The sequence below is a fragment of the Macrosteles quadrilineatus genome, unplaced genomic scaffold (assembly GCF_028750875.1).
Source record: "Macrosteles quadrilineatus isolate MER2022 unplaced genomic scaffold, UCM_ALF_1.0 Scaffold_73__1_contigs__length_606889, whole genome shotgun sequence".
NCBI lineage: Eukaryota > Metazoa > Arthropoda > Insecta > Hemiptera > Cicadellidae > Macrosteles > Macrosteles quadrilineatus.
Window position 1 is genome coordinate 212,076 of NW_026542666.1, and position 12,602 is coordinate 224,677.

General features: G+C 33.6%; 1 protein-coding gene across 1 annotated transcript; it reads right to left on the reverse strand.

Moving 5' to 3' along the window:
* Positions 1-3,429: 3,429 nt before the first annotated feature.
* On the reverse strand, positions 3,430-10,095 carry LOC128981984 (ester hydrolase C11orf54 homolog). Its single transcript, XM_054401013.1, has 7 exons — positions 10,009-10,095; positions 9,325-9,423; positions 7,387-7,562; positions 6,922-7,089; positions 5,494-5,590; positions 5,096-5,265; positions 3,430-4,335 (listed from the first exon to the last, which is right to left on the reverse strand). Exons 1-7 carry the CDS (start codon positions 10,082-10,084, stop codon positions 4,132-4,134), a joined length of 990 nt encoding a protein of 329 aa, XP_054256988.1. The 5' UTR covers positions 10,085-10,095; the 3' UTR covers positions 3,430-4,131.
* Positions 10,096-12,602: the final 2,507 nt, after the last annotated feature.

Genomic DNA, 12,602 nt, shown 5'->3' on the forward strand with positions numbered 1-12,602 from the left:
AAAAAAGTGGTTTTCGAAGTGATGTCTGTGTGTGTGTGTGTGTGTGTGTGTGTGTGTGTGTGTGTCTGTGTGTCAGAATCAGAATCAGAATCAGAATTTTTTATTGCCATAATAATACATAAATGTACAGGGCAAAAGTCACTAAAACTAAAACAAATAAAATCAGACCCATTAAAATAAGATACAAACTTCAAAAGGTACAAACTATTTACAATTTAAAAACGAAGAAACACTGTAAAATTCCTTATCAACTAGATATTCCCTCAGACCACGCTTAAATTTTTTTAAATCATGTTCGCCCTTGATTGAGTTAGGAAGAGAATTAAAAAGACGGATACACATGGAGAATGATTGGTTTTTATGGAAAGTGGTACGAGATAGTGGAATATGTAGGTTAAAGTTCCTCCTGAGATTGTAGCTGTGGTGAGATGACCCTCTAATATGAAACATTGTCGAATTTTTTCTTAAGAAGGTCAAAGATTCAAAAATGAAAATTGATGGGAAGGTCAGCATATTATTTGTACGAAAGACAGATCTACAAGACTCTCTATATTTTAGGTTGAAGATTAATCTGATGGCTCTTTTTTGCAGTTTGAATATTTTCTTAGTCTGAAGTTTGTCGTTACCCCAAACGATGGTTTGTCTGGATGTGTACAGAGCTAGAGACTACACCTGTGGTCCGATTTCGATGAAATTTGGTATTTAGGTTCTAATCCATGGTATCTCCAGGCGTTTTTTCATTTTTTTGAAATTTTGATTTTTAATGGGGATTTCCCCATAAAAACCCATAAAAAACCGGGAAAATCGGATTTTCTCAAAAATGGCCCAAACGATTTTGATTAAAATTTAGTATGTTGTAGCCCTTTAAATTCTGAACAAGATGGTACAAATCCCATTTCTGTAAAAATTACGGTTCAAAAGTTATGGTAAACTATGTTATTTTCCCATAAAAACCCCATAAAATAACGAAAAATAGGATTTTAGACAAAAATCCAGTTTTGATTTAACATAGTAGGTTATGGTCCTTACAATTTTGATGGTTTTTTTTTTCATTTTTTAGAAATTTTGATTTTAGATGGGGATATTCCCATAAAATTACAGAAAAATAGGATTTTCCCAAAAATGGCCCAAACGATTTTGATAAAAATTTAGTATATAATAGTCCTTTATATTCTAAACAAAATGGTACAAATCCCTTTTCTGTAAAAATTACGGTTCAAAAGTTATTGTAAATTATGTTATTTCCCCATAAAAACCCCATAAAATAACGGAAAAATCGGATTTCCCAAAATTGGCTCGAACAATTTTGATAAAAATTTAGTATGTTATAGTCCTTTAAATTCTCAACAAAATTGTACAAAATCCCATTTCCGTATATTTACTCTCACCTTTTACACATAATAAAGGTTGTTGACAAACTTATGGGAGAAAGTATGTGTCAGAATGCTGATACCATTTATTTTTATGGTACTACTATTGATTAAATATATTTCATATAAAGTCAATTACTAAAAGCCATTAACTTTGGATACTTGTACAGTTTTATCATCCAATATCCTTATTTGCCTTTGCCATTCTATTACACAATCTAAAGCATCATCTTTATCAAACAGAACCATTCAATGAAGTACACTCTCAGGCACAAAAACAATATTAAGAGCTACCTAAGCACAGGACAAAATTCTTTGAAAGACACCCTTTTGCCAACAGTATCAGGTTCTTCAATGTATTGCCTGAATCCTGGAGCAAGGCAACGAAAAATTATCAGAATAACATAGGGCCGACAAAAAGGTTCCTTTTATGAAATGCGGTTTTTACGACATGCTTCAATAAAACAATTTATTATTTAAATGAAAACTACCGTGAGTTAGGACAAAATTTTGTATTGCTTCCAAAGAGGAGATTATAAGCTTTCTTATGATATCAAAATCGTTTCTTAAAAGACCAAAACGATACGATTAAAAAAAGATGTGTGAAACGAAAAACCCCGTTTTTATGTGTATTTGGAATTTTCAAAACAGTTTTTCACAAAATGGCCCTTTTCCTTTAAAGTGTTATAACTTTAACAACGACAAAATCATTCATGCGAGGGACTTGCACCAATCGATTTGGAATTTAATAAGGAATTCAAATATATGTATAACTCAAAATATAAAATTCCCGACAAGAGGTCCCTATTCGCTTTCCACATCACATATATAGATTTATATATATATATATATACGTCCGTGAATGCAATAACATGAATAGTTATTTTTGTTAGATTTTGATTAAATTTGGTTTATGTGTAATGTCATAGATAAAACATAGGCCCACTCTGTGAACCAGCATGATCGGATCATGGGAACGGGGGTTTTAATGGGGTAAAATATGTTTTGACCCTCAAAACAAAAAAATCCCAATTTCTCTCTAGACCTTTTTAAAAAACTAATAATTTAGTACATCAAAGTGTTTTTGTATGGTAACAGAGAACATTTAAAAAATTGTTAATTTAAAATTAGGTAGCGCCATAGTGCCTACCATGTTATTCTTAAGAAGAATATTGTAAAATGTTGTAGTTTGCTTATTTATGGATATATTTTGATCAAACTAGGGAAATTTATTTATTTTTGTAATAAGCTATTAAAATTTTATAAAAAAAAACAAAATTTGTTTCGTTCAAATTCATGTAGGCCTATATATGGGTATATATAGATATGTTTATTCGAACGAGTTACCGAACCAGCATGATCAGACTATGGGACCGGAGGTTTATGGGGGGTTTTATAGGGTAAAAATTGGGGTTTTCCTATTTTTTTACTCTAAAATTATAAAATTTTAAAATTTTTTTCTAGACGGATTTGTAGAGCTTAAAAAATTTATTATTATTAGTAATTAATAAATTACCAGTTACGGAAGGTAATTAAAATAAAACTTTAAATTAAGAAAAATACCCATGTTATTCTTATATAGAATTAATAAAATGTTGTAGTATGCTTGTTTATGGACATATTTGAATCAAATTTATAATTTTGTTTATTTCATACTAAGCTATCAACATTTTAATAAAAAAACACACCTCAATACCTTTCCCGTAGCAACAAACCCAGGTACTCATTAAAATTAATGTTATTTAAATAAGAAAAATCTGACAATTTTCAGGGAATATTTTAGTAGAAATACAGCCAGGTAAATGGAAAACAATTTTTGCACCAAAACTTCATGTGTACTAAGTTTAAGTGTTGTGAGTATTGAAATAAATGGGAAATAATATTCTAAGCATGAATATATTACTTTAGCTAAAAATAAATTGGGAAAAATTAGGTAAGTTCGTAATAATGCATAATAAGCCCAATAATAACGCATTATGCATGAGGATGGGCGCTGCTTGTCTTTTAGTCTTTTGTAACCTGACACGCTAGAACGGGCTCTGCCCGTCTTTAGGCGGGAATGGCCGAATGGGTTTAAATATATAGATTCCATGATCTATAGTAATTTTGTTTAAAGTTTTCATGGCATAGGTTGGTAATTTTAAAATCAGCTGAATGAAAAACATTCTTTTAATAAATAAAATAATGCATACATTAGTACATTAGGTTTATGTGACAGGATTCTCAGGGCCCCTGGGCAACCATAGTGCCGGGCCCCCAAGCCCCCCTCCCCAATCCCTTGCTTCACATCCTTGGCAGCTTGTCGAAGCCTCCGGGCCGCCTGTCTACTCAGGCCCTGCGCAATGGACCCAGCCCCCCTGTCACCAGCATTGTGATTAGTTCTCCTCTTGAGCTGAATAAAAACTTTGTTTATTTGGGAAAGGAAAATGTTTGTTTGGGAAGGAAAAAGTTTGTTTAGGTAAAGAGTGTTTATGACAGGAAAAATCATATGTTTTGCTGGATTGATTAGAAATTGACAATTTCAGGTAGTTCAGCTGGACGGAAATGTACTATTTTCGTTAACAGAGTGATGAAATTTCAATGCTGACTTGCCAAAACATTTAAGTGCATTTGCTGGAGAAAAACTTGCTTCCCCATCAAGCTATCTAAATTATGACTCCCAGCCTTCCATCCCCTTGTGGCACCTATGGACTTGATTTCATACCCTACATCCCTCTCTCCAACAATCTTACAAGTCCAGATATGCTAAGCTATTCTATGACTAGTGACTGCTGGTGCCAGTAGGCGTGATACTGTCCACTGAGAGACTAGAGGTTCGTGGGGGCTTGTCAACATGGACAGCTAGCTCAGCCAAGTTGAAGTATGCAGTGTATTCCACAGTGGCTGGGGTGGTGTCGTAGTGGTAGTGACCTCCCTCTCCATGCTGGCTGAATGAGTGGAAGTGTTGCAGAATCATATCCATGTCCTGAACAAATTAATAAATTACAGTGCAATGGAAACGTGTAATGGGTTTTCCGTTGGAATAAGTAAATAAATTAATAAATCACTGAGTCTGAGTTGGTCGACCAACATAATTTTTACTTTCATGCCACGGACCCCCCCCCCTTGTTTCGGGTCTGTCTGAACATAAATACCTTATAGAATGCTCTGAAAGTGTCAGTGTTTTAAAAGCTTTTTAACTACACTATTATTCCAATTGTGATTAAATATAGCACATCTGCATTCCAATTAGAAATGTTTGTAATATAAACTTATATTAGTCAATATTCATTTGTTTATTTCAAATTAAACATTGACAATCAGCATGCAAAGCTTGTGATGTATAGACGGAAAGTGTCAAGATGTTAAAAAAAAAACTTACAAGCGAAGACATACTCGTTATATTATACAAAACTCGGAACGACAAAAAATAAAATCTTGCTGTCTATACACATTCGATTTATTAGAGACTTTGTGCTTAAATATTTCAACTTTAATTCTATGTTTTATGGTAGTTTGTAAAACAGTTTTACCCTCCTGTAGCATTTCCAAAAAATAATTTACATTTACGGTATCAGTTTTGTTAGAATTAAATATGGCGGTTCATGAGTCTTTTATTTGATCTTACAAACAACTCTTACAACAAACTTCAACTAAATACACTCAAAACAAACAAATTATATGACAAAATTACAATTTCAGTTTTCATGAAAAAACCACAAAGTTCAAAATTTATTAACACTTACCATTTGGTCAGTGAGAATAGTTCCTACAAAAACCAGTGGTGGATTCATGTCAAAAAACTTCAGCCAGTTATTCAATTGCTCTGATGTATTGATTGGTACTTTGGAAAATTCTTTTGGAGGAATATGTTGTCTAACTTTGCTGCCCTCCACAATGAACACTCCACCAAGTCCTGTGAAGCAGAGTTTTAATAAGAGTTGTTTAAAGTTTTTTGGTAGATAGGTATATGTTTGGATAACCATGAATCTAAAAAAAAACAGTCCATTTCAAGTTATGTATATCTGAGAGTGTAGCTGGGTGTGGTTGAGTGTCTATGGACACTGGGTAATGGATGTGTGTGTACATGAAATAAAGTTACTACTAAACTGTGATTGAAAACAAAATTGAGAAAGAAACTTACCTAAGTGTTGATTTTGAAACTCTTGAGCCAAGCACTTTCTTACAGCAGCTGGAAAATCATAATTTTTCAGTCTCTTTTTGCAGTGAATTCTTAGAACCTGAAAAAAACATTTATATGTTAAGTTATTTTTGCAAATATATAGTGAGAAAAGTGAGCAATTGACTCACTCGAGAGAAATCCTTACTCACGAGCCGTAGGCGAGTGAGGAATGGTTTCTCGAGTGAGGCAATTGTACTTTGCACTCGAGTTGCACATTATACTTTTCCTACAGTTACCATAAAACAAATAAATTTGTGAAGAAACATAACCTATTTTTACACAGAAGTGAACTTTTAATATAACATTTAATGTGAAGTGACAAATACAACAGTACAACAGCTGACCAGCTGATTTACAGCCAGTGCTGCCAACGTATTTCGCACGCATACGACGTTGCCTGCATGTTACGCGCTCACTATTTCGTGCCTTCACGTTGCAAATCTGGAGTGAGACAAAGTAATTAGAGTGAGACAATGTTAACATTGTCTCACTGATGAGCGAACTGGCCACTTTGCTTTCTCAAATCAGTGAGAGGACATGTACATTGTTAGGTAACTGTAGGAAAAATAATTTACACCAGATTTAGAAAACAATCTAATAAATAAAATAGACTTAAATTGTCCTAATTATAAAATATTGATTCATATACATGGTGGAAATAAAGTCCCAAAACAAAACAGTTAAATATTTCAAAAACTGGGTATTAAAATAGTCAACATTATTCAGTGATATGCTTCAGGGGGACGACCTAGGAGTCAGAAGAAAATCTTAAATAAAGGCATAGGTGTAATGCTATTATATGCACATCATGCTAGTGTACTTTCGTAGGGGGCGCTTGTTATAAGTCGGAAGAAAATCATAAGTGTAAGAATTTTTTAGTAGAACGAACACAATGGCAGAAATTTAAGCTTAAAAGAAAAACTGAGTAAAAATGGCAGACATTAAAAAATGTCTTGAATCTGCCATTTTGAACCTTTGAACGGCTGCCATTCTTTACTCAGTTGTTCTTTTGAGTTTAAATTAGTGGCACTATATAAAATAGGAAAGACCTTTAATTTATGTGTATAACAACCTATGCTTGCATTTAAGAGGTTCATCCGTCTCGTCTCCCAAAGGCCCTAAGAGCATATCACTGTATAATGTTTTAAAATAATTTTAATGCCCAGTAACTTTGTCCCAAGCTTTGTAGCTCTATCTTTATTATATTTTGTAATATTTAAATGTCCAACACCTTTCCCCCACCCTGTATATAAAATACAACAAATAACTGTTTGTCATCATAAAATTCTTATAAAACGTTAATTTGTACTTTCTTCCCCTATCATAGGATATGGAGGAAGTATTGTTAGAAATTATGTGTCAACTAAATGTTGTAAACTTTTTGTATACCTTTCCTGGTTTTCCATGAGATACAAACAAATTTGCCATCAAGACAAACTTTGTCTCATTTGCAGGAAGAAGTTCCACAATGTAACCTCTGTCATTCTCATCTGTTACTTTAGCTATCCGGTTTAAGATCTTGACTTCTTTTTTAGACAAATAGGCATTTGCCAAGAGCTGAAAAACATGAGGAGTATGATTAGTTCTTTAGAATGTGTCAGTTTGATGGATCCGTAAATGAGGCTATGGTATACAATAGCTTGCCGTTTCCAGTGAACATTACAATACTCTATCAACTTGTTTAAGCAATTGCTATTTTTAATAAAACATTCCACAAGCTGTGTAAAGAAAACCTTATCAAAATGCTATGATGTTTAAAGAGTACCAAAAACATTTCAATAATATTGAACAACTGTATTTCATAGTAAAAATCTGTCTATATTTCAATCTTAAACTGTATTCCAGCTATATAACCTCACAGCAGCAGTGTCCCTGAGTGAAAGGGCCGGCTCCTGTCCCTATGAATGCAGCAGACTGCAGTCCCAACAAGTCTGGGAAGTATCTTAGGTCGTAGATCTTATCAGGCTGGTACAGGGGCATAAAGTGGGACACTCCCCCCACCTCCACCACCCGAGTACTGCCGCACAGGCCTGGCACACCACAAGAAATATTAAAATTAACCGATAACTGATTTGAATAACCTTGGCTGCTAAGTTGTATAAAATCCTTAAATAGAATACCAGTATTTACAGTGAAACTTTTCTTCAGGTGATCACTATCATATATCCTTCATTCTGAGTTAAGTTTAGAATTAAGACAAACACACTCATGGGCAAGAACACACACAAAAAATACTCATCCAACTTTCTTCCTTTGGTCTAGACTCAACTTCCCCCTATAGTTCATTTGGCTGAAATGTTTCTGTGTCTGTGTCCATGTGTATGCCCGATTGTTCTTTAAATTCGAAATATGGGCTTGCAATGACTGAAAACATTGAGTGAATGTTTAGTGTAATGTATTTTCTTGCCATACTACACTGTTTTAATGGACTCCCCACACAATGATTTAGTCCAGTAAACAGCTGTTTGCCACCTGCTTGATCAGATGGGAAAGATGGGATTTCATTTCGTACTACTGTACTTTAAATTCATTGTTAAACCCCTGAGCTGTAGATAACTATGGTATTGTAAGAACAAATTACTTAAGTCAATAGCTCAATATTGGATGGTGAATTACAGTCATAACATGATAACATGTTTCAACACACTGTGTCATCATCAAGCTGAGTACTTTTACATGTGAAATGTTTTATTCCACCAAATGGCTTCGTCATGGTTCAATAAATTAACAAATAACACACGTAAATGACAAGGACAAGACACCTAAACATTTAAAATTTAAAACGCGTATAGAAACGTTGCAGGTTTGCTTGGACGAGAATACAGTCTCACCGCGGGTCAGGGACATAGTCTCGGGCGTGCCACTGTATGTTCGTCCAAGCAGGCCTGCAACGTTTCTTTAGGCGTTTTGAATTTTTAGGTGTCTTGTCGTTTACAAGTGTTATTTGTTAATTTATTGAACTATGACGAAGCAGTTTGATGGAATACAACACTTCACAAGTTAAAGTACTCAGCTTGATGATGACACAATGTGTCAAAACATGAGATCTGACTGAAATTCACCATCCAGTATTGAGCTATTGATGTAAGTAATTTGTTCTTACTACTGTACTGTAATGAATATTTACTGGACACCACCTGATCATAATTAACAATTAACTATTGGTTATAAGCAAAAACATAACCTCTCTAACAGGTAATGAGTAGGTATTGATTGCTGAGTCCTTTAGTCAGTGAGAATATATAGGTTTTTTTTTTTTTATTAGGTTGGGGGTAGTAAGCAGAAATAGCATACGTCACGTGTCAAAATATGTGTTTACAGTACTTGACTTTGTCTCGGACAGGAACAACCATACTCATCCGGTAAAATTTTTTTAGACTAGTAAGTTTAACATACTATAATATTAGACATTACTATTTAGTCAGCATCGAAATTGAGTGAAAAGCATTTTGTAGTGTACCAGTTGTAAGAATATGGCTTAAAAATAGCAACAACCAATAAATATGTACAGCTTTGCTTTTCTTTAAATAGAAAATAGAGTTAAGTTTATGAGTCATGAAGCAGTTTAAATTTTCAACTAATGAAATTGTCAAATACAAATGAAAAACCAATGAGCTTAAACTGATTTAATTTTGAATTTTTGAATCAGAAAAGGGTTTAAAACCGCAAAAGGATTAGCAAATGTGTCACATATCAATACAAATGTTGGGTCCAAAGTTTACTGGACTTGAATGTTTTAAATTTAATACTTCTATATAACAGTATTTTTTAAATAAAGCTGAAGAGACTTACCTGGGGCTGCCAGACAGTAAGGCGCAGATGTGAGATCTGGACAATCCACAACTTCTACTTCAACTGACTCAAAGTAGGAAGTCAATCCTTTTTGGAGAGCTATGCATTCACACATATATTAAAATTACAAACAGGGTTGCTTTACAATTAGGTTTGAGCAAGAACTAAACCATATTCATCCAGCAGCAAAACCATATAATATAACTGGTTGGTCTTAGCATTTTTTTTCATTTTTATATTATTGGTTTTAAGAAAAAACCTTACTGTTTTTAATGTTAATTAAGTCGTCAGTGTATATTTCAATTCACTGTTACCCATTTTGTCCCAGTTGTAAAGCGACTTCACTTGAGTACTCTTCATACATTTAACAAAATATTTTAAAACTAATAGAGTGTAAATGAAGGTTCCGGTGCCCACCGCTAGGAGTGCTGTTTGGTTATGGCGCACACTGCTGCAGGTGAGGAGCGCAGGAGCCCTATGCTACCAGCAGACTGCAGCAGTGTGCGCCGTAACTACACAGCATTCCTAGCAGTGTGTGCCGGAACATATGCTAATCGCAGCACTGCTGCCAGTCTTTATTTATTCAATTTGAATTTGTCTATGGTTTCACTATCGTACACCACTAATCCCAGTAAAGTTAACTTTTGACAAAAAATTGCTATAAAAATATTTTTTTACACTCACCTTGGGCTACATTTTGAAGCGGAGGTAATGTCAGCTTCTTTTTCTCTATTTTTAGAGTCTTTGGATTTTGAACCATAATTAGCTACTGTGAATAACACTGTAAAACTGCAGCTGATATGACAAAGCTGAGATATCATGAAGGTTATCAGTCAGATGACATTTTATTATTTGGCAAAACAAAACAAACAGTCACAGCAACATTACATGACTGATCCAACTCTTCTACAAATAAATTCTCCTGTGATGAATAGATTTTCGTGTGAAAGTCACATTTTAGAGATGAGTCATTGTCAATGCAATATTAAAGCAAGGATTATTAGCAGCAATGACAAATTCTAGCTTATCAATCCATGGTATCTCCAGACGTTTTTATTTTAGTTGATTTTTTTAATGGTGATTATTCTGCAAAATAAAAAATAATGAATATTCAAATAACAGCATGAACGGTTTTGATTAAAATTTAGTATGTTATAGTCCTTTTAACACTAAACAAAATGGTACAAAACCCCCATTGTTGTAGAAATTAAGGTTTAAATTAAAAGTTATCACAACTTTTGTGATTTTCCCAATAAAAATCATAGTTACTTCCACTGCTTACCCATGATAAGGGTTGTTGAGAAGCGAATGGGAGAAAGCATGTGTCAGATTGCTGATACCTTATATTTATTTTGGTATTGTTGGCTGTGTCAGTAATGCGTGTTATTTTAATCGGTTTACAAGACATAATTTTAAATAAAATGTTCTATAAACGGCACCAATACTTCTTGAGTATGTTATATTTTTTATAGAATTAGGTTTTTTAACATGTTTTAGACAGTATTTTATAATATTAATATTATTAAAGTAAACAAAAACTGTTTTTGAATTTTGTTTACATTCCAAACAAAAAATACACCAATGAGATGAACGCTCGGTCCCCTGGTACCCTAAGTTAAGATCTTAAGACCCAAAAGATATTGTCATTGACTAGATTATTTTTATTAATCACCTGTGATATTACTTAGTGTAGCCTTAAGGCCTAGTGTAAGACTAAATTACTTACGTAATTCCCGTCACAGCTCAATAAAATATGTCTATTCAGGACATGTTTCGGTGTTAAAACACCATCGTCAGATTCAGGTACATAGTGTAGAGTTGATCAGTTGTTAACATCGTCAGAAGAATAAATAAACACAGTACGGACACGAATAAATACATAAAACAGTTAAACATTTAAAAAAAATTTAAAAAATTTTAAATGTTTAACTGTTTTATGTATTTATTCGTGTCCGTACTGTGTTTATTTATTCTTCTGACGATGTTAACAACTGATCAACTCTACACTATGTACCTGAAGCTGACGATGGTGTTTTAACACCGAAACATGTCCTGAATAGACATATTTTATTGAGCTGTGACGGGAATTACGTAAGTAATTTAGTCTTACATTATGTCCAACAGCTCAGGGGCTACACACATGGATTTAAATTAAGGCCTAGGTTAAACCTTAAGGCTAGTGTAGATAGATAGCGACAGGTGAACACTGAAAATATCTTCTGTGGTTATGTAACAGTAGACACCTCAGCTACTGGAGGTTTCTGCACTGTGACATAGTTCAGGATTATAACTCAGCACTCACTTACAAAACCCAACTTTATTATTACCCAAAACAAAACAAAGATAAGTAACAGTCAAAAAGGTAGAGTTTAGTTGAACTGTTTAAATCATTTGGTTAGAAACTGAAACCCCAATTTTGAAAACCCTTAACATTGTCACACCTGGATCCAAGGGACGCCGCGTCGCTGTATCTGTTGACTTTTTCTACGACAGTATGGCGACTCAGGAGGATTGCTGGTCCACATGAATGAACCACCTAATTTATTATTGTTATTTCCTTTATATATATTTTATTGCTTGTTACTTCATTGTTGAATATATATTGACCGTTTCTTTTTCTCTGTAGAAACTTTAGTTGCAAACATCCATTGAATGTTCAGATTTGCTTCACTTTTTTTGTATCTTGTTATTATTGTTGTTGTTGATATCTATTTATATATTTATTGCTATATATGTACACATATTTCTGGGTATATTTATTGTGCAAAAATGTATTTGAATTATATGTTACAGTTATTTAAAAGAAATGTAATTATGTTTAGTTTATACATTTGGAGATGTCCGTTGGTAAGTAGAATAAATAATAAATCAATAATTCTGATCATCTACCGCAGTTGTTTGGACATCATCGTCGTATCCAGCAGTCACAGAAACGTTATCTTCATCATCCACAACTGTGGTGCAAGCATGGGTTTTTGGATTGCATTATCTTCACAAACGAATTGAGTATCGGTATCAGCATTGATTCTTGACGATCGATTCTCAATAGGTACTGACACCATGTCCATAAAGCGGTGGTATTGAGAATCGACACATGCCTATTTTTAATTAACCTATGACATGAGCCTAGGCAGTTATGTTTGACTACAAAATTAATCTTTCCTGTTTTGATTAGATTTTTGTTAAAGAGAAACATACAACAGTAAAACAAGTACCTAACTCAGAAGCCTGAGGATTTAACAATAATAGACACAGAATATTGTCTACCAGAATGTATT